We start from the raw sequence: 26,175 nt of genomic DNA, 5'->3' as shown, positions 1-26,175 counted from the left end.
CTCCTGACTGCCCCCCACCCACCAGGCATCTGGTGGCTGGCGCTGGAGAGAGCCCCGTCCAGGTGCTCCCAGCTCCCAGCCGAGCGCAGGGCCTGCCAGCCTTCTGGGTCCCCTCCAGGCGGGCAGGGGTGAGCCCACCATCTGGTCTCCCACCCCAGGACACAGGGATCCGGCGGGCTAGGGGCGTAATGCTGGGTGGGGAGCCCTGACCAGAAGCACAGTGGGTGTGGAGGTCTTGAACCTGGTGAAGGACAAAGGCACTGAAAGACGCCTTCAGGGCTGGACCCAGCGTTGCCCCACCTCCCCAACCACAGCCTAGCCCCGCCCACCCTCCCACAAACCCCACCCACTACCCACAGGCCCCGCCCCTTAGCACGCATGGTGGTGGTGAAGAGCGCCCCTCGCTGCTGTCCCCAGAGCTGCTTTATGCCCTGGCATGCGTGGGGCACGGAGACAAGACTGGTGAGCCGGCGGGGGTCGGAGGGCAGGGGACAGGCCCTCAGGAACCCCCGCCCTCAGGGCAGAAGTCGGGAGAGGAGTGCCGTGGGGGCTCCTGGCCCAGACTGTGCCCGGCGGGGCGAGGAAGGGGGGTAGCTCATAGCGACGACCCCAGGAATAAAAACTAAAGTGACAGGTGCTGACAAGGGTGCGGAAAAACAAGCTCATACACTGCTGGTGGGAATGCACCTGGTGCAGCCACTTTGGGGGCAAGTTTAGTATTTTCTTAAAGAGTGAAATGGGAGCTACTGCCCCACCTCGCCTCTCCACTCCGAGGCCTCTACCCCGGCCACCGGAAAGGCCCTGTCCGCACAGGGCAGCGCCGGCGGACTGAACCAGCCGCGGTGCCCAGGCCTGCGTGGGTGGGCGGATGGATAAAGGGGCGCCGCTGAATGCCCGGTGCCATTCGACAGCGAAAGGGAGCGCTGCCACAGCCGCGGCCATCGCTGCCCTCCAGCGGTGGGAGCGGGGGGCAGGCTGCCCTGACACCAGACATCTGCTGGGTGCCTTCTCTGCCGCGCTGAGCAGGTGCTGGGGCACCTCAGTGACCGGGAGTGACAGGCTTGCCCAAGGGAAGGGGACAGCCGAGGAGCTTTAGATACTGAACCGTGAGAAGGAGGCCCCTTCTGAGCGGGAGGGGGCCAAACCCAGCGGTACCCCAACCCAGCTGACCAAGGGAGGCCAGGGACAAAGTCTGGGGCCTGGCCAGCCTGAGAGCAGAGAGATGCCGAGGCAGAGGGGCGGCCAGGGCTCAGCTGGCCAGGGCATCTGTGCCCTGCAGCGCGGTGTGTGCGCGCGCACGCGCGGACACATCTGAGTGGGTGTGAGGCTGCGAGGCCCGGTGTAGCTCCGGTGCGGGGCAAGCGCCGGGCGCCCCTCCCCCAGCCTCCGTCTCCCCAGCAACAGTAGCCTCGGTCTGGGGCTCAGCCCCTCCCCCGCCCCGCCCCAGCTGCGGCTGCGAAGCGTCTGGAACCGCATCCCTGCCGGGAGACCGCATCCCGCCGCAGCAGCCCGTCGGAGCCACCCGTGAGCCATCTCCACACTTCTCCCTGTGGAGCGAAGAGGGGGCGGGGGGCGTGCGCAGGTGACCAGGTGCGTGTGCAGGGGTAGCGGTGTGGGGGTGGGGGGCACCGCGGCGGACCCGTTAGCGGGCAGGCCGAGCCCGGGGGGTCCTTGCGCAGGGGCGCCGCTGATCTGAGCTGGACCGTGGTCCCCGGGCCTCCCTCACGACTGGGACCCCACGGGGCGAGCTGCCGTGTGGACCTGCCAGAAGGGCCGAGGTGTCTAGCCGCGCACACGTCCCCCGTCTTCAGCAGAGTGGGGAAGCTCGGGTGGGTTAGGGCTGCTGGACACCCTCCCCCTTGCTCCGTGGTGACTGCAGCCCCTCCCTGGGAGCCGGCCCCACCCCTGCAGATGGGAGAGAGCCCGCGGGAGCTGGGAGTCCGGAGATGGGGAGGGGGCGCCAGTTCCAGGACCCCGGCTCTGGGTGGGGGGGTGAGGTGAGGAGAGAAGGGGTTTGGCAGAGAACGTGCCGCAGCACCGAGAAACGCTGGGGGCATGGGAGCGGGGCGGGGGCGGGGGGTGCTGTGTGGCGGCTGGAGGCAGCCTGGGGCAGGGAGGGGCGTTTCTCAGAACCACCTGCCGCTCGCAGCCAGGCGTTGGATGCGGGGCCACAGGTGGCTGGTGCGTGGGAATCCAAAGCCATTTGAAGACCTGGGCCTCCCCTACCCGCCCCCCTCTTCTGGGCCTCTGAGGGCTGGGCTGCTAGCCTGCAGTCCACCTGTCCCTGAAGTAGGAGCCAAACGCACTCCGGGCCTGTCGGGCGAGGGGCGGGAGGGCACCAGGGTGGGGGCTGGGAGATCCGCTGGGTTTCAGCCAAGCCAGCCCGCCCCCTGCGCTCTGCAGTCACACGCACGCCTGTGCGCGCTAGTGCCCGTGCGCGCTAGTGCCGGAGCGCGCACCTCTCCTGACGCAGCATCCCGAGTGGGGGGCGGTGCGAGAGTCTTTGACGTGACCTGCAGCCGAGCTTCGTGGGCTTTCACCTAAGGGTCCGTATCCATCCATCCATCCATCCATCCATCCATCCATCCATCCGCACCGACTTGCCGCTCTTCCTGTGCCCCCTTCCCAAACCTCGGAGAAGAGGCCTGCACCTCCCCTCGCCGCAGGAGCCATCAGCAGGTGCGGAGCGGGTGACCCGCTGGAGAAGACACAATTACAGCGCGGTGGTGGTGCGGCGGAAAGGGGCCGGCGGGAGGAGTAGGGACGACCCCTCCCCCTTTCTATGGCGTTCTGTCTGTCACGTGAATGAGCTCCGCCAGCCTTCCCAGTGGGTCCCGTGACTCAGCAAAGGAAAGACATGTTGGGGGGGTCTCCCACATGCGGCCTAGCCCCTCTCCCAGCATTCTGCCCGGGGCATGGGGTCTGCAACCAGATTCGGAGGGTCCAGAGGGCCCCCAACAGCCACTTTTCTTTATGGAGAAGAGTCATCGCTGGCCCGTCTCCGTTGCCATGGAAACCCACCACGATGTAAAGTGGCTGTCATGCTGCGTCAGAGGAGTCGGACCTTACGTTTGGCTCAAAGGGGACCGAGCCTTACGGGGATGAGGGGAGACCCCCCTTCCAGTTCATGGCCGGAACCCACCGTTCTGTAAACCACAGCCCGCGTGTTTGAACCACGGGGACGTCAGCTTCGTGAAGACCGCCCAGGGGAAGGGGGATGGAGCCCCCCCAACCTCCCCTCAATCTCTGGGCACTTGCTGACCCCCACATTTCACCGCCCCTTCTCCTGCATGTCGGTCCTCATCCCTGGCCCCTTTTAGGCGGGACCTCTCTTTCCTTCCTCGCACCGGAGGGCCCGACCTCTGTTTCTATTCTGATGGCCTCCGTGACCACCTCTGCCTCACTGAACACGGATATCGGCCGCACGGCCTCTGCCAAATGCCTGCCTGCCGGCCGGCCAGCCTGGGCCAGGGGCCGAGGCGCCTGAGCCCTTCTAGGCGGAGCCCTGGCCAGACCCCGCCCACCTCGGGAGAGCCCCGCCCCCAGCCTGGGGGCGGGACTAGGGGGCGCTGTGCCGGTCTGTGGCCTGTAAGGGCCCCAGGCCGGGCGTGCAGGGTCCCGACTCAGGGCCCTAGGAGAACCTTCCTCCTCGAGCCCCCCTCTCTGCATTGCAGTGGTGGCCCTGTGCGATGTCCCTCTCTGCCCCTCACCCTGCAGAGCCCTGACCTCCCTGCCCTGCGCCTCTCCTGGGCGATCCTCCTCTGTTCCCATCCGTCTGGCCCACCCCCGGAACTGCTTCGGGGAGAGAAAGAGGCCACCTGAGGGCCTGGTGGCTGCAGGTGTTGGTAGGGCTGCCACAGGGAGAGCGTTTGTGGAAGGTGAGGTCGCCCTAGGACAGGACTTTGGGGGTGGAGAGGCACAGCAGCCTGCAGGGGTGCAGACAGGGGCAAAGGAGGCCCCTGTTCAGAGGCCACTGGCTTCCTTGGGCCACAGTAACAAATGGCCACGACTGGGTGGCTCAAAACAACAGACATTTATCCTTTCAGGGATCTGGAGGCCAGAAGTTGGACGTCAAGGTGTCGGCAGAGCCGTGCTGTCCTGGGGGCTCCTTCCTGCCCCTCCCGGCCTCTGGGGGCCGGTGTCCCTGGGCCTGTGGCTGCGTGCCTCCATCTGTGCCCCGTCTCCGAGTGGCTGCCACCCTGTGCGCCTGCGGCCAAGCTCCCCCTCCTTGTGGGGACTCCGTCATGGGAGCGGGGCCCCTGTAATCCAGGGCGACCTCGACTTGAGCGCATCGTATTTCCGAGTAGGGCCACACGCACAGGTGCCGGGGGTCAGGATGCAGGCAGGGCTTGTCGAACCCTCAGCAGCCCTTGGTCCCTCTCAGGTTGTAAACACCGTCCTGTTCTCTGTTCCTGCTCTTTGAAGGCTGTGTTCTGATGTGCAGGAGTTCATAGTTTTAATGCAGTCCCTTTATCAGTATTTCCTTTATGGTTAATGCGTCATTATGGTATGGAAGAACTCATTCTCTCCATGAGACCCGAGAAATATTCTATATCACCTTCAAGACACTTCACCCACTCGGGGTGACTTACCGAGAACAGGTTTTCCCCTGTTCTGGGTGCGGTGGGAGGTGGGGATCGGGCCCAGTGTTGCCACCTGGGCATGCGTTTACCAACAGGTGGCCGTCCCCCTTGCTGTGCAGCCTCATCTCTGTCATGGGCCCACGGGCCGCGTGTGTAGGGTGTCACCTGGGTCTTTGTCTGCCTCGTCACCACACGGCTTAATCCCCCTGCTGCGAGGCGAGCTGGGCGCCTGGCATGAGACCCCCGTGTCTTTCTCAAGCTGTCAGGGGTGACCCTCCTCTGACTTCCGCCAGCGATGACAGCAGTGCTTGTCGAGGTCACACCAAAAAGGCCTGCTGGGGTTTTGACTGGGATTTTTGAGTCTGCAGATACATCTTAAGGGGACTTGAGATTTTAAAACATGAAACCTTCCAAGAGCCATGACCACGCCTTCCCCACTTACTTAAGGAATCCGGGTCTCGTGTGCTCTCGGTCAGTAATGTTCCGAGCGAGTTTTCCATGGCTTTCTACGTGGAGGGACTTCTCGTCTCTCACCAGACCTGCTCCTGAGCTTTGGCTATTCAGATACTGTTTAAACAAAATCCCCCCAAAAAAAAATTCTAATTTTTTGTCACTGATATAAATAGAACTGATTTCTGAATACCTTAAATCCATCAATGCACTGAACTTACTTCTCAATCTTCAGAATTTACCTGTAGATTCTCTCGGATGTCCTACCTGCAGGAGGTGTTTTACCTGTGAATGATGTGCATGTGACCTCCTCTCGTCCAGGCCTCTCCTCTTCCTTCTTTTCCCCGCCCCTCGGCATAGCTAAGGCCTCCGGCACCACAGTCTGCAAAACTCATAGTAAAGGCCCCTTCTGTCTCCATCCTGATCTTAAAGGCAAAGCTCTTACTTGTGAGGGTTGGTGCGGGGACTTCTGTGGGTGACCTTTCCTGCCTGCTGTGCTGATAGGTTTTGACACAGTAAACAGCCCTGGCTGGGGTGGCTCAGAGGACTGAGTGCCAGCCTGTGGACCGAAAGGTCACTGGTTTGACTCCCATTCAGGGCACAGGCCTGGGTTGCCGGCCAGGCCATTTCTCTCCTCTTTCTCCCTCCTTTCCCCTCTCTCTAAAAAACAAATGAACAAAACCAGTAAACAAAAGCTGAACCTTATCAAATACTTTTTCAACTACGACTGATGAAATTGATAAGATGATTTGTCTTTTTTATTCTGTCCACATGGTGAAAAATAGTAATAGTTTCTCAGATATTAAACTAAATGCCATTTCCAGAATAATCCCCACCTTTTCGGTCACAATACCTGTATCTTGCTGGGTTCTGTTCGCTCGCGTGTCCTCTGGGGCCTTTGCACGGATCTTCGTGGGGGGGCTGTAGCCAGGGTCTGAGAGCCATGTGATCCCAGCCTCAGGAGCTGTTCCTTCGTTCTCTTCTCTGGAAGAGTTTTGTGTGGAATTCGCGTTATTTCCTCCTGACGTGATTGGCACCTGTCAGTGGGGACGCCATCTGGGCCTGGCGTTCTTTGTCGGAAGGTTTTCAGCACCGAGTTGAGTTCTTAGTGGACATAGGATGTCCCTTTTTTCTTGTGATTGACTGAGTATAGTTTACTCTTCTACTTGTTCAGTGTGGAGGTCATTTGCTGTGTTTCCCTGAAAGTGGAATTGCCATGCCCACCCCCCCCCCCAAGTCTCAGGGGCTTTTGCCCTCCTCCAGGCCCTGCAAACCCCTCCGCCTCCCCGACCCACCTCCTGCCTCTCCGCTCCTGTCAGGGTCTCCAGCCTGTGTGCACCACTGCTACTGCCTCTGTCGGCGAGCCTCGGGTTTACTCACGAGGTCCTCTTCTGTGACTCGTGTTCCTTCCTGCATCTCCAGGAGGGTTGCCAGATAGAACACAGGACGCCCAGTTAAATTTGGATTTCAAGTAGATATGAGTAACTTTTTATTTTTTAAAAAGATTTCATTTATTAATTTCTAGAGAGAGGGGAAGGGAGGGAGAAAGAGAGAGAGAAAGATCGATGTGTGTGGTTGCCTCTTGCACGCCCCCTACTGGGGACCTGGCCCACAACCCAGGCGTGTGCCCTGACCGGGAATCAAACCAGGGACCCTTTGGTTCCAGGCACACACTCAATCCACTGAGCCACACCAGCCAGGGCGACAACAAATAACTTTAGAAACAGTGTGTCCTACACTGCAAGTCTCGTGGCGTGTGCTTACGCTAGCAAGCGGCAGCAGCACCCTTCTCATCTGCGATTCAGGTCTGTCTGGGTGTGCTGTGTTTGTATTTGCCAAGTCTGGCGGCCGCACCCTCGGGCTCCCGTCGGGGATTGTTTTCTGTTGACTGGACCCGCCGCCCCTAGAAGGTCCTGTGGCAGGCTGGCTGGTGGGAAACGCTGTCACTGTGGTGTGGCTGGTCTGGGCAGTGGCCAGTCCCAGGTGCCATGCCCTGCACGGCTCTGTGACCCGCAGGGAGCCCAGGAACCAGGAAGGGACCAGGAGCCTGCGGCTGGGCCCGCCTGGCTTGTCCTAGGGAGTCTGGCCTGACCCCTCACAGCCCGTCCCCGCTCTGGTGTGAGGTGCATTGGGGCCAGCCCTCCCTGGACCCTCTCTGTCCGGGGGCAGCAGGCGTGGACATCTGCTAGGTGGCCTTGGGCAGCGACCCTGTGTCTGCTTCTGGACAGGACAAGGACCACCTCCCACCATGGTGAAGCTGGGCTGGAGCTTCTCCGGCAAGCTGGGCAAAGACCTTGGGGCCCAGGACGGGGCTGCCATGGACAGTGTCCCTCTGATCAGCCCCCTGGACGTCAGCCAGCTCCAGCCGTCGTTCCCTGACCAGGTAGGGTTTGGGGCCAGTCCGGGATCCTTCCCAGCCTGCAGGGGGACAAAGGGGTGGGGAGTGTGGTTTATTTAGAAGTGGCCCCTCCAAGTGCCAGACAGCTGGGCGGAAACCCCAGGGCCACATGCAGTCTGCTCCCTCGTCACCCAGGGCCTCCCCTTTGCTCGTCTGTGAATGGGGTGACCTGGCCACAGGTGACTGGGAGTTCGCTCACTACCTGGAAGACAGTGCCTAGTGCATGGCACTGCCCGGCAGGGGCTCAGGAGACAAAATTCCCACCCTCCCCTTCTGGGCACACTGTGTCTTGATTCAAGCCCGAGACAGGGTCCTGGGGCAAGTGGCGGGGGGAGGGGAGCTTTCAGCAGGAACCCTGGGGAGCAGAGCTCAGCACAGCCCCCGCCCGGCCCCACATGAGCTCCGGAAGATGTTCCTAGCTGCGGGGTCAGGGGGTGGCCATCTGCACCCAGGTGTGCCAGCTGTGGTCTTGGGACCATGAGGACAGGCCCCCGATCCCCAGGCACTGGCTGAGGGCAGCTCTCCGGCAACCTGGGCTTCCGCTGCATCTACAACAGTTGCGGCCCTGGGTCCCAGTGGGAAAGCTCTGCCCTGTCCCCAGGGAGCCCACAGAGCACCTGCCTCTGCCCCCTGTGGAAGGGCCCTCCAGACTCTGGGAGCCAGAAGAGAAGTCAGGGGCGACTTCCTGGAGGAGGGAGCCACACTGTGGGGCCGCAGAAGGGGAAGCTCCCGGCGGGGAGAGCTGGCACCCTCAGAGCTGACGGCAGCCCAAAGATGAAGGGGCCCCACCCGTGGCCCGGCCTGGCACCGTGGCTGCCATGGCTCCAGCAGACTTGCAGCGTCCCCTTCCCTTGGCCTCGGCCACAGGGGCCTGGCCGTGGGACAGTCCAGGCAGCTGAGCCCCGGCCTCCGCCCTCCCCAGCCCTCCCAACGCAGTGCGCCCCGGGTCATCTCTTTGCACAGGTGGTCATCAAGACCCAGACAGAGTACGGACTGCCCTCCACAGGCCAGCTGAAGAAGTTCCCGGACCTGGAGGCCCAGAAGTTGGCTGGCACCAACTCAGAGGAAAGACACGGGGTAACCAAACCCCCCTCCCAGTGCCCAGTGCTGCCCGGGCCAGTCCCTTGGGGAGTGAGATCAGGGCCAAGGTGCCAAGGCAGCCATGGGCCGTGAGCACCCAGGGCTGGGGCCCTCACTCAGGCGCCCGCTGCCAGAGAAGTTGGACGAGGACTCAGCCATTCAGAGGCACGGTGGGGTGGGGACCAGGGACCGGTGCTCGGGGGTGGGGGTGCTGAGGGACGGGGCGGGGCGGGGTGGCACCAGGCTGACCTGGGGCTGGCAGGCCTGCAGCCCCCGCCTCCCAGTGGGCTGTTTCTCTCCCTTGGTGACTGGTTGGTTTTCTACACTGTGCAGTCACTTTCCCTGCTGTATACTCTGGCAAATATTTTCTCCCACCCTTTTTTATATTTTTTAAGATTGTATTTTTTTTTTAGAGAGAGGGGAAAGGAGGGAGAAAAAGAGGAAAACATCAGTGTATGGTTCCCTCTTGCACGCCCCCTACTGGGGACCTGGCCCGCATCCCAGGCATGTGCCCTGACTGGGAATTGAACCGGCGACCCTTTGGTTCACAGGGCAGTGTTCAATCCACTGAGCCGCACCAGCCAGGGCTCTCCCAGCCTTTTTTAGCTCCTCACTTTACCAGTGGTGACTGTTCTCATTCTTCCATTTTTCAGTAGTAAAACCTATTGTTTCCGAGATGGCGGCAACCCTGCCCCTAGGCCAGCAGGGCGAGGGGGCTCAGTGGTGTGCGCAGGCCCACCCTGAGGGCTGCCCCAGGAGCCCGGGCTGGGTTTGGTGCCCCCCAACCCCCTCCTCTCCTTGCCCACCGCAGATGCCCGCAGCGCGGATGATCGCCTTTGCCATGGCGCTGCTGGGCTGCGTCCTGATCATGTACAAGGCCATCTGGTACGACCAGCTCGCCTGCCCCGATGGCTTCCTGCTGCGGGTAAGGGGGGCAGGCGGCCCCAGGCTGGGGTGGGGCCCCAGAGGGAGGGCCGGGCGGGAGCCGCAGGCGGTCTCCTGGCGCAGCATCCCCCTCCCCTGGGGACCTGATCGCCAAAGTTCCTGTGCCCCCATGACCGCCCCCCGCACACTCAAACCCTCTTTCGAAGGAGTCGAGGAAAAGGTGTTGTGGCGAGAGATTTTACCTCCCTATACTTGAGAAGTAAAACCTGGGCCGGGAGGTGCAGGGGCTGTGGGGGCAGTGAGGGGCCACCAGCCCTTCCCCGCTCAGCACCTGCCCTGCCCGGAGGCTGGTCTCTGCCTCACCGACTGGGGCCTGGCCTGTCTGGAATGGGACATTAGCATTTTCTCCATAGTCTGTAAACAGTGTCTCCCTTCTCTGTTTTCCCTCTTTAACAAGGATTTTTATCATTTTTAGTGTCTTTTTCTAAAGCCTCTGACCTGCCAGCAGTGGACTAGGCTCCTTTCACCCTAACCCCTGCGTTTCTGAGACCAGCCCCGCTGGGGCGCCGAGGGCTCGCTGTGCTCCCCCGGGGTCCCTGTCTGCGGTGCGGGCGCCCGCGGCGGGGTCCCCTCGGACCCACGGCCCCCTCCCTCCCTGCCCTGGGGGGCAGCGGCCACCCCGGGTCTGAGAAGGGTTGACTCTCCGTGGAGCCTGCCCTTCCGAATGGGAGGCACACCTGTGGGGGCTTGAAATTCGGGCGGAAACGAATGTGTTGAGGGCAGTTGTGCGAAGCACCGCCGAACCGCACAAAGGCAGCTGGGGCGGCCGTCCTGGAGACCCACAAACGTGGCTCCCGCGTCCCGTCAGTTCCCCGCGTCCTCGCGCGCCCGGGCCCGGCCGCAGCGCCCGGGCCCAGCCCCCTCCCCGCTGTCCCGCCTGCAGCACAGGATGTGCACCCCGCTGACCCTGGAGATGTACTACTCGGAGCTGGACCCCGAGCGCCACCGCCGCATCATGGCCGCCCTGGGCGCCTACCAGCCCAGCGGAAAGCCGGGCGCCGAGCTGCCCGCGCCCTGGAGGCCCAGCCGCCGCGCGGGCAAGGAGGCACCCAAGGAGGCTCCGAAGGAGGCGCCCAAGGCGGCCGCCCAGGCGGGCACAGCCACGGCCACCGTGCCCCCCGGGAAGCCCGCCACGGGTGGAGAGAAGGACCCCGCGGTGCCGCCGGAGGGGAGCGCGCCACCCCCCGCCCCCGCCCCGCAGTGATGGCCCGCGCGCAGCCCGGCAGGTGAGCCCCCGATGGTGAGCCATCCCCGACCACCGCTCAGACCCAGGGACCCTCCTTCCTTCTGCCCAGCCACCGCGCCCCCACAACCCGCCCCGCCGCCGGCCGTACCTGGGCATGCCGTTCGTCCGCGGGGCCTCTGGGGCCCGGGGAGGGGCAGAGGGGGCGTCAGCAGAACAGGGCGGGACCCTCCGCCCTGCTCACCCCGCCCCGTCGTCCCGCAGCGCCCCGACCGCGGCACCTGTGACCGCCCCTCTGACGCCGCCCCGCCTCGTGGTCGTGCCCCGTCCCCTGGACCCCGCTGACGCCCGCCGCCCGGCGCCCCACGCTCTGTCGCTTTTCTCTGAGTAAAGATTCACATCCACGCCCACCTGACCTCCGTTTCTCCTGAGCATGCTTGTCCCGCCGACCTCTCCCTGCACTCCCGCCCCACCTGGGTGACCCCGCCTCAACTCCCCACTGCCGAGGGACCCCTGGACTCCGGGGGCGGGGCCGTGAGCTGGGTCCTGGGCACCCGGTTCACGCAGGCAGGCAGAGAGCGGCCCTGCGCGTCTGCCTCGGGCCGGAGCCACCGCGTCCAGGGCCTGTGGCTTCTAGCGGCTACAGTGCAGTCACCTCGCCTGCACCCACGGGAGCCCGGGGTCTGCCCTGGCACCAGGCAGCACCCACAGCTTCCTGCCCCCAACCGTTCCCCCAGACTGGAGGGGCACATGGGGCCTGTCAGAGGGGTGGGGGTGAGGCCATTGCTGGGGTTTGGGAGGGCCAGGCGGCCCCATCACACCCCCCTCCCCTGGCCTTGGAGGGGAGGTGAGGGTCTGAGGGGCCACCGACCCCAGAGCTATCAAATGTTCTCGCCCATCCTGGCGGCTCGCATCCGGCAGCTCCGGAAACAGCCCCCTTCGTGGCAGCCCCCACCCCCCTCTGCTTCTGGCCGTGGGGCTCCCTGGGTATGCCCCAGCCTGGGCAGGCCAGACCTGTGTCCCCCTCACCCCCAGCACCTGTCCTCCTCTTGTGGCTTTGATGCTGGGCCCAGGTCCTCCACCTGGTGGGAGGTGAGCACAGGCCTCACGACTGGGCGCAGGCTGGAGGTGGGGGTGACAGAGCCTGGGGAGCTCTCGCAGCCAGAGGAGCCAGCTGCTGTGCCCAAGGGCACAGGTGTGCACAGCACGCAGGGGTCAGGGTTCTGGGGGAACCCCCCCACCCCCAGCATGGAACCCCGTGACATGGATGAGAGCCCGGAACAGTCTCAGTGGGTGTTCGGGGACCCATCTAGAGCCAGTGTCAGTGAGTCTGACCCGGAGCTGGGCACTGGGGCCAGGCAGTTCCCGGGGTCCTGGCAGGGGGACAACCTCCAGGCCTGGGTGGCAAGCTGGGGGGTGCAGGCAGCACAGGACCAGGGAGCGGTGCCCAGGAGGTGGAAGTGTGAGGGAAACCGTGGGCACACTGGGGGGCGAGGGGGGCAAGGGGGTGGGAGCAACCTTGGGGGTATGGGGGGCGGGGGTCAGGGAAGGCTTGGCCGGGCCCAGTGACCTTCATTGCTGGGCTCATGTCCATCCTTCCATCCATCCATCCCTCCGTCTGTCCATTGTTACCACCTATCCCTGTAATATTGTATATCAGCTCATTCATGTCTGTTTATTATCTGTATGTCTCTCTATCTGTCTGTGTGTCCTGCTGGCCTGTATCATCTGTCTGTCATCGATGGAAAGTTTCTTGAGTCCTTTGAGAGGTGGTTGCCTCTTTACCCTTAAATACCTGTGTGGATTTCCTAAAAACAAGGGCGTTTTCTGTTATGACTCCATACAGTTACCAAAATCAGAATTGAACTTTCATGCCAAACTACTATCTAATTGACCTGCCTTACTAACAATTTGCTAATTGTCCCAATAATGGCCTTTGTTGCGGGAAAATGCGACCCAGGATCTGACCCGGGGCCCACATCTCGGGGTCTCTTTCCCTGCCGTCTGGGATGGCGCGGGCTGTCCTGGCCGGGGCAGTTCTGGGGTGTCACCATCAGCTGCTGGAGAGGGTGTTTTAGGGTTGCATCCCTGGAAGTGAGCTGTGCCCTCCTCGGTGTCACCGGGACACACAACAGGTCTGGTGTCCATCCCTGGAGAGGTCAGCCTGGGTCACTGGGCTGGGGCAGCTTCTGACAGGGCTCTTCCCTGGAAAGCAACCACTTTTCCTTTCCAAATCCATGCACTGTTTGTGGGGAGGTGCTTTGAGACTGTGTAAGTGTCTCATCCCGCAGCACCGCACCTGGCTTTGCATCCACCGCTGACTCTGGCCGGCACCACAGACACCGTCTCCAGGGGGCGCCGCTGTGCTTGCCATTTCCTCTCCCGTCACGAGTGGACTCTGCTCGCTGACTGCAGCGAAAAGCTTTCCTTTCTCCCCGGTTTGCCTCATCATTTACTTATATCCGTGTGACCCGTGACTTCCTGTCTTACTCAGTGGTGACATCTGGGACTCCAGATGTTGATTTTTATGCTCACTGCGCTGCACACCTGACAGGCCCTGCCCTCCGAGGACTCCAAACGTCTCCGGCACAAGGACGGTGCGGGCGTCTCGTGCTGCCCAGAGCCGGGGCGGGGGGGTGGTTGTGCCTGCTGCCTCCGGGCAGGCTCAGCGGGCATAGCTGGGGGGTGGATACACACACACACAGACACACACACACACACACACACACACCACACCTGTATCTCCATCCTCTCTGAAGAATATGTGTGTGTGTGAGTCCATATGCATTTGTAGACATGATGCACCTAAATCCACACAGTGTGTCCACACAACGCACACTGTGTGCATGTGCAATATACAGGGGTCTCTGCGAGTTCACAGTGAAACCCCAATCCCAGCCCCACACCCCAGAGCCGGTCCTCACCCCCCGCCCTGTGATGACGACACCCCTCCCCCACTGGAGAAACCCGGTCCCACTCGTCCTGGGAGTGCTCACTGGCTCAGCCTGAGGATGCACCGGAGCTCCTTTCGGAGCTGGTGGCCCACAGCCCTGGACAACCGGCCCCCAGCCCGGCTGGACTCTGTGTGGAGGTGTCTTCAATCTGAGCCTCTGCGGCCACATGCTCCGTCCTGAGTCGTCTGGGCCCGTGTGCCCGCGCCACTCCCCAGAAACGGTGCGGTCACTTCACTCCTCCCGAGTGTCTCTCCTCCATTCCTGTCGGTCTTACTCGGTCACTTTTAGAGTGTAAACACCCTGACAACCTGTTCTCCTCCAACGCCCCAGCGCCGGCTGAGCGTCCTACAACCCCAGCCTGACGCTGATCGCCCAGGGAGGAGGGCTCAGCCACACCTGAGCCACCACTCCCACTGTCGGTCCCAGCCCACCCCGCTCCTGCCTGACTGAGCTTCTCATTTGGTGGTCCCTTCAGATCCAACAACTCCCTCAGGTGGCTGAGAACTCAGGAAAGCACCACTTTGTAGATGACCAGCTAACTGTAAAGGATACAGCTTGGGGACAGCCAGATGGGAGAGACGCAAGGGTGGGGCGGGGCCGCTGCTGCCAGTGCCCCAGGTGTGCCCCCGCGGGAAGCTCTGCAGTCTCCTTGACCCAGAGAGAGGCGCCCACATTCTCAGGAGGCCTTTGGTCTCCGTCGGAGGCTGGCGGCCCGCTGCTGAGTCATCACCATCAGCTCAGACGTGATTGTGAGCGACCAAAGGCACTCGGCCCGTCACTCAGGAAATTCCAGGGGTTTTAGGGACGCTGTGCCGGGAACCAGGAGAAAGGCCCCATCCGCCTCTTGCTATGCCGAGTTCACTTAGCAGCCTACGCGGGAGGTGGTCCCATGCAGGTGCCCAGGGGCCCCTCCTCCGTTCCAGGGCCGCCCGGCGCCCGCGAGCAGCAGACGCACCCCAGTCTCGCCACCGCCCTCCTGCCTGTGGCCGTGACTTGCCCGCACTGTGCTGCGGAGCACGCCCTGCTGCCAGGAGAAACGTATGCTCCCGTGTTCCCTGGGGCTGCAGATCTACCTTCAGGGCCAAGTTCCTGGAAGGAGTGTGGCCGGCTACGTTATTTAAATTTATCAAGTTATAAAATTCTATAACTACAAATTTAAAACCAGCGTTTCTCAAGCTTTAAAGCTCCCTTCAAAAGCCCGTTTATCAGTAAATCCAGCAACTCTAGTGTCAGCGTGTGCCCTCACTGATTCTTTAGAGAGCACGCTCTGGAGTTGTGAAGACGTTTCACGGATGGGACAATCCTGATCGACTCGGCTCCCTAGGTATTCCACACGCTGACCACACATGGACAGATCTGACTTTCCTGACCGCTCTGAATGTGCAAGGCGGCAGGCCTCAAACCTGCCGCACGAAAGCTCTGTGGGCAGTGAGACCTCAGGCTGAATTCGCGCACTCCAAAACGAAAACCCAAGGCTGCTGAGGCAGAATTCACACCACTTCCAATTGAAACGCGTCCCGGGTGCCACGCCCTCCTAAGAGCTTGTCTCCCACAGGCTTTGGTGGGAAACAAGGTGAATTTGCAAGGCTCCCACGGCCTCGGGGTGAACCTCAGGGAGGCCGAGGGAGCCGAGCTCCACGCCCGCATGCCCTCCCGACGCCTGTCGCCTGTGACCGTGGCGGCATCCAGAGCCCCTCGGGGGGGCAGGCAGTGCCCCTGCTGGTGCTCTGGCAGACCTGAGTGTGAAGAGGCTGTGGGTGTGACCAGGCTCGGGGTGTGGAGGGGCCCCGGCCAGGCCCCTGCAGTAAGAGTCGGGCTCCTTCTGCAGACTCTGGGCGTCCTTCATTTTGTCCACACTCAAACTGGACAGAAGCCTGTGTAAAAACGCACAAGTTAGATGCTCTGGAGTGGAACCCCACGCGGCTTCATCGGGTGGTCTGCAAGGGTGACAGGGAGGACACACCACCAGAGGACACGCGCCAGGCCAGCCACCTGCCGCAGTCCTGTCTCAGCCTCCGCCTCAGTCCTCGGGGGAGGTGCCTCGGAGACGCTGCAGGGTGTTCCCCTTGGGTCTCCTCGGCGAGGTGTGTGGCGTGGTACTGTTGCCGGTGGGAGTGGGGCACGTTCATGGGATCGTGAGGAAAGTGTTTCATGGACCCACACGTGGGAGACTGTGGCGTGGCAAGATTTATTCAGGCTGTCCCTGTGTCCGATCTCTGTCAGTCCTGCATGGAAAAAGTCCAGCTGTGCCCAGCGAGGCCAAAAGGAAGAGTGTCTGTGTCATTTTAAAGCTTAGCCCTTGGGCTGCCACGGACTACTGCCAAGTGGTCTCAGCCCCCAGGCCGCCTAGCGCCGCTCCCGGCTGTGCTGCTGCACCCGGCTCCCGCCCGGAGCCCGCACTACGAACGCGAGAACAAATGGGGCAATTGCAGGCCACTGAGCAAGAGAGCCGGGTTGGGGGGGCTTTTTAGAGATTTTATTTATTTTTAGACAGACGGGAAGGCAGGAAGGAAGAGAGGAAGAGAAACGTCCATGTGTGGTAGCCTGTCCTGTGCCCTAGGGGACCCGGCCCGCAACCCAGACCTGTGCCTAGGCATCGAACCGACAACCTTCTGGTTCCCAGGCCGCGCTCTACCCAAAGCCACACCAGCCAGGGCGGCCCACGAGCTTTTTCAAAACAACCAATCGACTTCCCAAGCTTTCACAGGCTTCTTCCGATGGGTCCACCCCCTACCCCCCTAGCCAATTGATGGCTTGCCCAGGCTAGACTGACAGGCTTCTATGGACCAGCACCTCCCCCTGCGCCATTTTGGCTTCCATTGCGCATGTGCTCACCTCCACCTGCTCCCTGTTCCCCGCCACAGTCCGGTACCCGACGGGGAGGGAGGGGTCTCGACCCTCGTGGGTGTCGCCGCGGTCCCCTGGGGTGTGAAGCTGTGGCCTCCTGGAGAAGCGGGCCGGCTCCTGCTGCCCAGCCCGTCAGGCTCAGCAACCTGCAACTCGCTTGGCCGCCTTCCCTGCCGACAGCTCACCAACCACCGATGCCCTCAGGGAGGGGTCCTGGAGCCCGGCCCACCGCCCCGAAGAGCCTCCCGGGGCGTGAGAGCTGCCGGGGCTTCGGTGGTGCGAGAGAAAACGTTCCCAGTGGGAAATGTCGCACAGCGCGTCCGGTGAACAGGATCCCTGATGAGGGACCCCACGGCGCGGGCGGTGGGTTCAAGGAGAACAAGAGAAATTCCATGTGCTCCTCGGGGACAGTGGCGTAGGGGACAGTGGCGTAGGGGGCTGGCCTCTCCCTGGTCACACCACTGCCACCGGCTGCTCCTTCAGGAGCCAGCCTCCCCCGCGCCCCTGGCTGCCTTCCTCACTTCCCGTCGCACCTGCCACTATTCACGAGTCACAGCCCTCAGAGCCCTGGTCCTCAAGGCCGTTTCAAGGTTAACACCTGGAAGTCAGGCAAACACTCGCTGAGGGCCAGGCCCAGGGACACAGGGACGGGGTCCAGGCGGTGGAGACCCCACTCAGGTCGGTCGCTACAGCCCACACCGAGGTCGCCGTCCCAAACACAGACTCTGTGCTCGTCAGGCCAGCCCCTGGCACAGCGGGTCTCCGGCAGCACCGGCACCGCCGTGAAGGAGCTGCAGGAAGAAAGGTGGGGAGCCTGGGACCTGGGGGTCAGAAGGAGGCCAGTTCCCATGTGACTTCATGCCTGTGCCACAGAGCCTCCAGAACTGCAGGTCCCTATAGGACTGGGCAGGTCACACTGAGGCTCACAGGTCAGGAAGGTCACAGCAGGATGACACAGGCCCAACCCCTACGGGAAGGTCGCCCACAAGGGCGGCTGGGAAGGTGTAGGAGGGGCCTCTGCTGGTTGGTGTCTGCAGCTACTGGAGGCCTGTGCCTGGGGCCAGGGGGCAGCGAGGGTCGTTCAGGGCCCTGTGGGCCAAACAGTGGACGGAGGCAGCGATCCACAGAGCAGCTGAGCCAGTCTCGCCAGTACCGAGCCTGGCCATGGCCCGAGGGTTCCAGGGGAGACAGGGACACCTGCCCAGCGCTGGACTTCAGGTCTGCTGGGACATCACCTGCCAACTGCTCATTCAGTGATGCGTAAACCAAGGCCCAGGCCAGAGCCCCAGGGCCACCCCTCACCTCCCAGGTCCTGCCTCTGCTTGGGCTGGAGCTACAGGCGTTCTCTGGGGAGAGGCAGGAGGCAGGAGGTGAGGGTCCCGCTCCCTGCGGGTGCAGAGTGATGAAGGCCGTGCAGCTCAGGGACGGTGCAGCCTGCAGTGCTCCCTGCTCTGTCCCCAATGTCCAGAATTGGTTCTCGGTCACCTTGTGGGGGTGCCACCTGTTCCTGTGGGATGGTCAGAGTCGGCGGTGAGGATGAGGACTCTGGCACGGCTGCGGCTCCGGGGGGCAGTGTTGAGCATCAAGCACACCCTCCCCAGAAGGTGGGGATGGAGAGAGGCTGGGTCTTCCTTTCAGGACCTGGGGCCAGGGCGGAGCAGGCAGGGTGCACTGGTCTGGAGTCAACAGCCAGAGGCACAGGTCTGTTGGGGTGTCCACACTGAGCACCGCGCAGACCTTCCCCTGCTCCCACCCCTGTTTCTGGACGAGGACGGCTCTGCTTGGCAACCCAAGGCTCTGGCACCGAAGGCGGGAGCTCGGAGTGGGGTGTGTCTGTGCCCCAGTCTCTAGGGGTGAGCTTGTCTCCATCTCCTTGTCCAAGAACAAAGGGCAGGTGCTTGGAGGAGCTGCTCAGAGAGGGGGCCCAAGGGCGCTGCCTCTGGCCCCTGGACATACACTGGCCATCCAGACAGGCAGTGACTGTGTCCTCTGAGGGCAGGCCAGTCCTCCTGGCACCTCAGGGCTCCTAGGTGAGCCCACTCCTTCCCTGGCCTCTTCTCAGGGAGTTTGACCAAAGTCCCCCTCCCCAACCTGTCAGGCCAGAGCAGGACACCAGCTCTGGTGGGCTGACAGCAGTCACCTCTGCCCTAGAGCAGGCCATGCAGGGGCCGTGGGCTGCCCCACTTCCCACGCCTAAGCAGAGGTGAGAAGCTGTGCACCAGCCAGGCCTCCCATTGTCATGTCCACAGTGCGGCCTAGGGGCGGCTGCGAGTCCCACACGAGCCACTGCCCAGGGCCCTCCCATCATCCCCTGGGGCTAGCCTCCGGCTCCCTCCAGCTGCACAGAGACGTACTGGCAGAAACACAGGCCGGGCTGCAGGTGGCTCCGAGCTGCTGTGACATCCCCACAGTGGGGGAAGTGTGCCTGCACCAGGCAGCAGGCATAGGCGCAGGAGAACTGCAGCAGGGCCTCCTGGAACAGGGCCTCGCCCTCGGGGGCTGCAAGGAAAACCTGCCGGCAGTCCTCCAGCCGCACGAACACGAAGGACAGCTGGTTCAGGGTCTCGCAGCCCATCAGCACGGAGTGTGGCGCCAGCAGCTGGTTGGCCTCCCCCACCCTGAGGACCAGCTCCCGCATCTTCTTCCTAGAAAACCTTCTGAACCAACACAGGGTGTTAACTGCTAAGGTGATGAAGAGAAGGCTTAAAAACAGACAGGTGGTGGCTGGTAGGAGCTGCAGATCCCGGGGATCAGGCCGGGCAAAGGAAACCACGGTAAGCATGATGAAAACCCCGGAGAGAAGGAGGAGGAAGATGCCGAGAGGCACCCTGCAGCCCAGGTACCGGAGGCAGGACCTGGGGGACTTGGCCCCATTCAGGATGCCCACGGCATGCTTGTACACCTCGGGGTCCTGCAACACTTCCTTCAAGGGGTCCGGGACACCCAGGGTGCTGAAGGTCCCCACCTTCCAAGAGGGCAGGCTGGTCCTGTTGATGCAGTTCACGGTCAGGAGGGTCTTCCCACTGTAGAGAGCAGGGACGGGGTGCCGGCCGGGCAGGGGGCACGCCATGCGGTGGCTGGGCGTGCACAGGAGCCGCGCCACCTTGTTGTAGAAGCTGCTGTCCGTGGCCTCCAGGTAGGTCAGGTGGCTGAGGTGCAGCGGGACCTGGCAGGGCCGCAGCAGGACAGGGATGACTGGCTTCCTGTCCAGGCAGTAGCCGAAGAGGGACAGGTCGGCCTCTAGGAGGCACCACCGGCTCTGCACGAAGTCCTGGCTCAGCACCAGCAGCACCTTCTGGCTCTGATGGATGCACTCGGCCATGTTCTCCAGGACGTTCCTGCCCGGGGTGAAGTCCCTCTCGTGCAGGCAGACCCTCAGCCCCGCGTGGTCGGCTTCCAGGCGGCCGATGAGCCCGTGGGTCCACGTGGCGTCCACGCTGCTGTAGCTGACAAACAGGTGGAACCTCTCGTTGGGCCCCAGCGGGGGGATGGCTGGGGCCATGGCTTCCTCCTCACAGCTGGACTCCATAGGGGCTGTCCCCGAGCTGCTTCTGGTCTCCTGCAGAGAAAACCACCCTCAGGCTGCAAGAGATCAGGACAGACAGACTGACTATGCAGACCGACAAGGTAGACCATCCATAAAGGTGGAAGAGGGTCCGGAACCCGCAGGTATGGCCACAAACAGCCCTGTGATGACCTAACAGCTGGCCTGAGCCCCCCGGGACAGGCCCATGACCGCCAACTCCCTGAATGGCTGCTTCCCTTTCCAGCTCAGGGCCCACCGGAAAAGGCCAGAGCACACCCTGACCCCTCTCCAGGTTCCCCGGCCCAGGCTCCGCGGGCCCCGCCTCCCTCGGGGCTCACCCGGAGCCCCTTGTCCCCTGCCAGCCTTTGGGTCCCTGCCGAACCCAGGACCACGGGCCCCTGCCCCCGGGGGCCGCTCTGACAGAGCCGCCCCTGCCGTCGGCGCCTGGGGTCCTCCAGACATTTGATGTTGAAAGGGCTGGGCCACTTGGAGCCACACTTTCCAGCCTTTCTTTCCCTTCAGACGTGGTCATGGGGGGTTGCTGTGCACTGACCTTTGTGCCCCCGCCCCGGTCTGCATGTGGAAACCCTAACCCCCAATGTGACAGTGGTAGGAGGGGGGCCTCTCGGGGTGATGAGGTTGTTGGGTGGGGCCCCCACGATGGGATTAGGGGCCCCAGGGAGCCCCCTGCGCCTATCCCCCGTGAGGACACAGCCAGCCAGGACCAGGAGGCGGGTCTCCCCAGGACCCGGCTGCGCAGCACCCTCTGCTCGGGTCTGCGGCCTGCAGAGCTGTGAGAGACAACTGTCCGCTGAAGCCCCCTGGTCCGTGGCTGCTGGGGGCGGGAGCGCACCCAGACGGGGCCTCTCCACAGCACTTGCACCTGCCAGAGAGCACTCCAACTTTCCCCACGCGGCTCAAGACCCTTGAGTAGAGGGCCTGCTGCTCCAACCCTGTGAGCGAAGGGCAGAGATGAACAGTGGCGGTTGGGGTGGATCCACTCCTTTCCTGGGCACTCGAGGCAGGGGCTTGCTCGTGTGCCAGCTGCGTTGGACCCAGGAAGCGGTCCTGGCCTCAGGGCCAGCCCCGCAGACACAAAGTGGGCTGTGACCTCACTCTGCCAGGTGGTGCCCAGCTGAGAACGCTCCCCACTTGGGTGAGCAGCAGTGGGGCCAGAGGAGGGGCGGCCAGCCCTGCAAGGCCCCTGTGCCCTCTGGCCAGCAGCTCTGGGAATGAAGGAAGAGGGAGTTCACTTCCACAGGGTCACCCACCCCCACCTGCTCTGCTTGGCACCTGCACAGGTCGGGGTGAGGGGGGGACAAGGAAAAGGCGTGCCCCTTAGCCCACCCAGCATGGCCCAGCAGCCTTTGCAAGAGCCCACCATGCCCACCCTTCCGGCCCAGGGAGCCTGTCCACCTGGGGCACCACTCCCCTGACTCTCGTCCCTTTTGGAAGGTGGCAGATGACAGAGGCTCGGAGGGACAGGGTCTCTCTTCACCCCCTGAGTGAGTGAGGGTGGGTGAGAGTAGGCACCCTCCCGTGCAGCAGGAACCTGCTGGCCCCCAGTCTTCTCACCTGCTCAGGCGAGGTCTGGCACCAAGCGCCAAAAAATGTCACAGGCTCCCAGGCAGCAGCACTGGCAGTGCTCGAGGGGCTGGGGGCAGCCAGGGACCCTCCCCCAGAGAGAGCTGGCGAGCCTACTTTCCAGAGGCTGAGACTAAGGAACAGGAAATGAAACCAAAAGTGGAAGGGGGAGGGGGCGGGGGCGAGGGGTGGAGCCTGACTGGGGGAAGAGGCAGAAAGGCAGGGTGGCCAGGCAGCCTGGAAATCTGACTGCTGCTGACACTAGGTGCTCCCAGGGCACTGGAGCTAGGGTCCCTCCCGTGGGCGGCTGCGACTGGAAGGGCCACCGAGACAGAGGAGCTCCTGGATGGGTGCAGAGCGGCAGGCCGGGCCAGGATTGGGGTGGGAGGGACAATTCCAGCCAATGGGCGACCCTCTCCATGTGGCCACACCCTGGACTAAAGGCAGGCAGCAGCCTGGGGCCCATGGCCCCCTGGCTCGCCTAAACCCACTTACAGCCAGTAACTGGTGCCTTCACCAGTTCTGCTCAGTAACCCAAGGGACTGGCCGTCTGTGTCCCTCTGAGCCCTGCCTCAGTGTCCTCCTCGGCTCAGCAGAGGCTGTTGGGGGCCTGGAGTGATCATGCCTGCAAGGAAGGGAGAGAAGCTGGGCGGGTGGGAGGGGGCAGGGGTGGGTTCAGGGGAAGGCGTCTCTGCCCTTCGCTTCTGTTACCTGTGCCCAGGAGTGGGGTGTCCTCGGGGAAACACACCAGCCCCGGAGTGGGCAGCGTCGGTGGCTCAGAAAGGCGCAAAGCCAACAGCGCTAATTTCAGAATTGATTTTAAAAACTGATCTGTCTGTAAAAAAAAATGCAACACATTCCAAACGGAAATAAACAACAGAAATAGTGTCTACCTTCCAAAATACAAGTAGGAAAATCATTATTATTTTTAAATAAGACTAAAGAAAATCAGGGTAGGAGAAAAACGAAGCAAAGACAAAGGAGTAAATAGAAAGCACAGAAAAGATCACACAACTAAATCCAAATATATCGGGAATTATATTACATATGAAATGTGCTTGATATCTCAGTGAAAACGTGGAGATTCTCACGTCGGCGAACAAGTAAAACTAAGCTACATACTGTCTTAAACACGGGTGCCAGAAGGGTCCTGGCACTGGGTCGCTGGGGTGGCTGCACAGCGTCGTCCAGGACATGTGGGGGCAGTTAGCCAGGTGTGAGCAGGTACAGGTGACTAGGGCAGAAAGCCCTGCAAAACTGGGAAAACAAGGACCTCACCCCAGGACCACCTTTCCTCCCTTAGCTTAGGGGCTGGCCACGTGGTTAGCTCGCCGTAACAAAGAAGGGACAGGAGAAGAGCCCGGAAGCACGAAGCCCCCAGGACCAGGAGGTTCTGACCCACAGCAGACACAGCTGGGCCTCAGCTGTGTTTCAGCTCCAGGCCCAGGAAAGCAGCAAAGCCAGACACGTGACTCCGTAGCTGACATGCGGCTCAGCTGCGGTGACCAACGACCCCTGGTGCCGACCAGTCAGTGGAGACCACACCCTGGAAGGACACGCCCGGACAGCTGATGACCAGTCTGTTGACATCCTGCCCTGGGGTCGCCCCTAAAATCCGCACCCTTAGGCCAGAGGGCCAGGAGTGGCCTTCCTTCCCAGAGTGGGCAGGCGCCTCCCCCCCGCCCCGCCCCCGCCCGCCACGAGCACGCCACCTTCGCCCTTCTCTCTCCCAAGCTCCAAGGGCCCTGCCTTGGCCTCTGTGTCTTGTCGTCTGAGCCCGTCTCTTCCCCTCTGTGGCTTTTAAAATAAACTTTCTCTTATAGTTTGAGTCTCGGCTCTGAATTCTCCCTTAGCCAGGGCTCCAGGGCCGAGGCTGCCGAACAGAGGTTGGGCCCGACCCCGCACCTCTGGTCTGACTCCTGGTGCCGTTCTTGCCTCACCAATAGACGCACTAAAAACCGCTAAAATGTTTACTGTAAAATGGTCAGTGTTATGTGCATTACATCTCAACTGATGATAAAAACAAGATGGCACGTGAGAGAGAAGGTAGCGGAGCCCACTGGTAACCAGAAGCTGAGGGCCACCCCTGGGCATGCGCACTGGAGCCTCCGCGATGCAGCCCCTGCAGATGCCGCTGAGGTCCAGGGAGAGGAAGCGCCACCTGCTGGAGCTGCGCCGCAAGTCCCTCCGGCGCTCCGTGTGTTTTGTTAGCACGGAGCCGAGAGGACCCCTCCTGGGCTGGGCTGGGGCTCTCCTCCTCCTCCTCCCCGGACTCTCTGGGCCTGGAAATACACCCCCAGGCTTGGCCCCCATCTTCCAGCCTGTCTGTCCTGCTCCATCCTGGCCTCGAATCCTGTTTGACCACTCCCTCCCGAGGCTGGTGGTCACCTCTCCCTCCTTGTCATGAAGGCTGGACTGAATGACCTCAGCCCGCTGCTCCCTGAGCCTCTTTGACCAGGGACTGGACAGCCGCAGGCGCTGCAAGGGATGGGTAGTGGACCTGCTGCTTGCAGGACCCAGAACTGGCTCCCCCTGGACTCCTGGGTCCTGTGGCCCCTCCTCCGCACACCTCACACCCAGGGCACAGCAAGTGCTCCGCCCCCAGGTCCCCGCTCTGCCAAGTCTTGGTTCTCTCTGCCGGTACCCCTTCTCGCTTCACTTCCAGGTCCTGGGTTCAGCCTCCCCATGAGGCCCCAGGGCATCTCACCCTCACCCAGCAGGGGTGCTGCGTCCCAGCTCACTGGCCCTGCCTGGTGGGGCTCCACAGGGTGGACACGGCACCTGTGCAGCTGGCCCAGTCTGTCCCCCTCTGCCCACCACACCAAGCTCTCTCTCACCTTCGGGGCCCGGGAAGCCCTGGCTGTGGGAACCAGGCATTCACTTCCTCCCTGTTCTCAAGGCCACAGCAGGATGGGCCTGGCACTTCCTGGTGGGTGGCACAGTCAGCTTTCTGCCAAGAAGGGACATCGGGCTCTCATCCAAGAGTGGGTAGACAGTGTGCTGCTCACAGCCGGGGCCTGCATGGCCGAGGTTGTCAGGGTCACTCGGGGGCTGGGTGTCCTCACAACCATAGCCTCGGGGACAGAGGAGGGGAGACCCGTGACTGGAGCGTCCCTCTCAGTGCTGCCTCCTGGTCTTTCCTCCCGGGGAAGCCTCTCCAAGGGTTCCTCCAAGGACTCAAGGGTGTCTGCGGTTTTACCAAGGTGTCACACGGACAGCTGTGGCCGGTGTCTGAGTGTGGGACCGGCAGGGGGATGGGCCAGAGCTGACCTTGAGGTCAGAGGGCAGGAGGAAAGGTGAGGGGTTCCTTGTCAGTGGGCCTCGGCACTGTCCCGACACAGACCTGGGCAGGCTGGCACTGACCAGGTTAGTGGCTAGGCGGGGCCCTGTGAGTCTCAGCCGGACTTCAGAAAAGCTGAAGAGCAAAGGCTGGAGGGGACTCTGGCACTGCAGCTCCCGGGCAGGAATCCCAGCTGGTTCTGACATGGCTTCACCTCGGCAGGGGTCAGAGTGTCAGCTGCAAAGAGCGTGTACAGCCCCTCAGAGAGCCTGGCCAGTCAGTGCTGTCTGTGAGGCCCAGTGTACCCCGCCCTGCGGCGTTTCTGGGTCTTCCCCAATGCCTGCAACTCGAAACACACCTACCTCCTGTGATGTGGGTCCTGCCGGACATGAGGGTGGGGCCGGTTCTGCAGACCCCCCCCCCCACCCAGGGACTGCCTCTGCCCAGCGACTGGCAGAGCACCACCACACCAGGCCGCCTGCCTTGCACCCCAGCCCAGATTTGGTCGCCGATGTGCTCTCAGGAAGTCAAAGGCCCAAAGGCCAGGTGTGTGTGTCCAAGGCCGGCACCTCCTTGCTGGGCATGCTTTCTGCAGCCACTGGCTCTCAGGTCTCCCCTCCCAGAGTGGGGAACGGGGTGAGACGTGAACCCCAGCGTAGACTGCACAGGTCCCAGCCCAGGGCTGTGACCCTGCCCCCCACATCTGCTCTGCATCCATCACAGCGTTCCTTTTGCCTTCTTCCAAACCAAGAGACCAGCTCACACGGGAGAAAGAAACCCTGGTGGGAACTGAGGGGCTGTGAGAAACTGTGTGTCAAGGTGCACCGGCCTCCAACAGCCGCTGTAGGTGGGGGTCCCCGGGGACAGTCGTCCATGCGGTCCAAGTTAATTCGCTAATTTGCTTGGGGCTCGGTGCTTCCATCTTCCCGTTTGTCCCTAAAATGGGTTTGGAAACAGGCTCAGCTTTCAGCCACCCCCGCTGGGCCAGGAGTGGGGTTTGTGGTGCCGCAGCTGGAGGCGCGGAACAGGAGCTGGGCCCTGGCCCAGAGTGCTTGGCAGCCCAGGACCAGTGGGTGCTGAGCCCGGCTCCACAGACTCTGCCTGCCAGCCCAGCCAGGTGCACAGCTGGACACTCAGGTGAGCAGTAGTAGCACCCCCCACCCCCGCACACACAGCTGCTCAGGGCTGCGAGGTCACTGCTCCCAATCAGGCTGTGAGGCCCCAGGGGAGCCAGAGCCACGCCGTGCCCACCTGGCTCCATGGAGAATGGGCTCTGGGGCTGTGTGAACCTACCAGCTCGGAGTGCTGGGGCTGCCAGCGACATGACGCTGGCCGGCGTCCACGA

General features: G+C 62.6%; 2 protein-coding genes across 5 annotated transcripts; one reads left to right on the top strand and one right to left on the bottom strand.

The window, feature by feature from the left end:
- The first annotated feature begins 1,326 nt into the window (after nt 1-1,326).
- On the top strand, nt 1,327-12,111 carry CALY (calcyon neuron specific vesicular protein). Of its 4 annotated transcripts, none has more exons than XM_045854303.1 (6): nt 1,327-1,524; nt 7,262-7,416; nt 8,395-8,508; nt 9,323-9,436; nt 10,340-10,682; nt 10,904-12,111. In XM_045854303.1, the coding sequence occupies exons 2-5, from the start codon at nt 7,282-7,284 to the stop codon at nt 10,658-10,660; spliced, it is 684 nt and encodes a 227-aa protein (XP_045710259.1). In that variant the 5' UTR covers nt 1,327-1,524; nt 7,262-7,281; the 3' UTR covers nt 10,661-10,682; nt 10,904-12,111. The 4 variants fall into 4 exon arrangements, with proteins under 4 accessions (XP_045710259.1, XP_045710258.1, XP_045710261.1 ...); XM_045854302.1 differs by having other exon boundaries at nt 1,329-1,590; XM_045854305.1 differs by lacking the exon at nt 1,327-1,524 and adding an exon at nt 2,465-2,546.
- A 3,926-nt stretch (nt 12,112-16,037) lies between these two features.
- Nucleotides 16,038-24,425, bottom strand: LOC123829076. The gene is made up of 2 exons (XM_045854576.1): nt 24,388-24,425; nt 16,038-19,999 (listed from the first exon to the last, which is right to left on the bottom strand). The coding sequence occupies exon 2, from the start codon at nt 19,967-19,969 to the stop codon at nt 18,758-18,760; it is 1,212 nt and encodes a 403-aa protein (XP_045710532.1). The 5' UTR covers nt 19,970-19,999; nt 24,388-24,425; the 3' UTR covers nt 16,038-18,757.
- Between the last annotated feature and the right edge of the window lie 1,750 nt (nt 24,426-26,175).

This window comes from Phyllostomus hastatus, unplaced genomic scaffold (assembly GCF_019186645.2).
Source record: "Phyllostomus hastatus isolate PE091 unplaced genomic scaffold, TTU_PhHast_1.1 phas_scaffold_1066, whole genome shotgun sequence".
Lineage (NCBI taxonomy): Eukaryota > Metazoa > Chordata > Mammalia > Chiroptera > Phyllostomidae > Phyllostomus > Phyllostomus hastatus.
The sequence above is the reverse complement of the archived record's forward strand: the minus strand, read 5'-3'. Positions and strand labels throughout refer to the sequence as shown.

Coding starts and splice junctions, on each gene's coding strand:
- CALY (XM_045854303.1), top strand. CDS start 7,282: ATGGTGAAGCTGGGCTGGAGCTTCTCCGGCAAGCTGGGCAAAGACCTT. Junction 7,417..8,394: donor AGCCGTCGTTCCCTGACCAG/GTAGGGTTTGGG, acceptor CTCTTTGCACAG/GTGGTCATCAAGACCCAGAC. Junction 8,509..9,322: donor ACTCAGAGGAAAGACACGGG/GTAACCAAACCC, acceptor TGCCCACCGCAG/ATGCCCGCAGCGCGGATGAT.
- LOC123829076 (XM_045854576.1), bottom strand. CDS start 19,969: ATGGAGTCCAGCTGTGAGGAGGAAGCCATGGCCCCAGCCATCCCCCCG.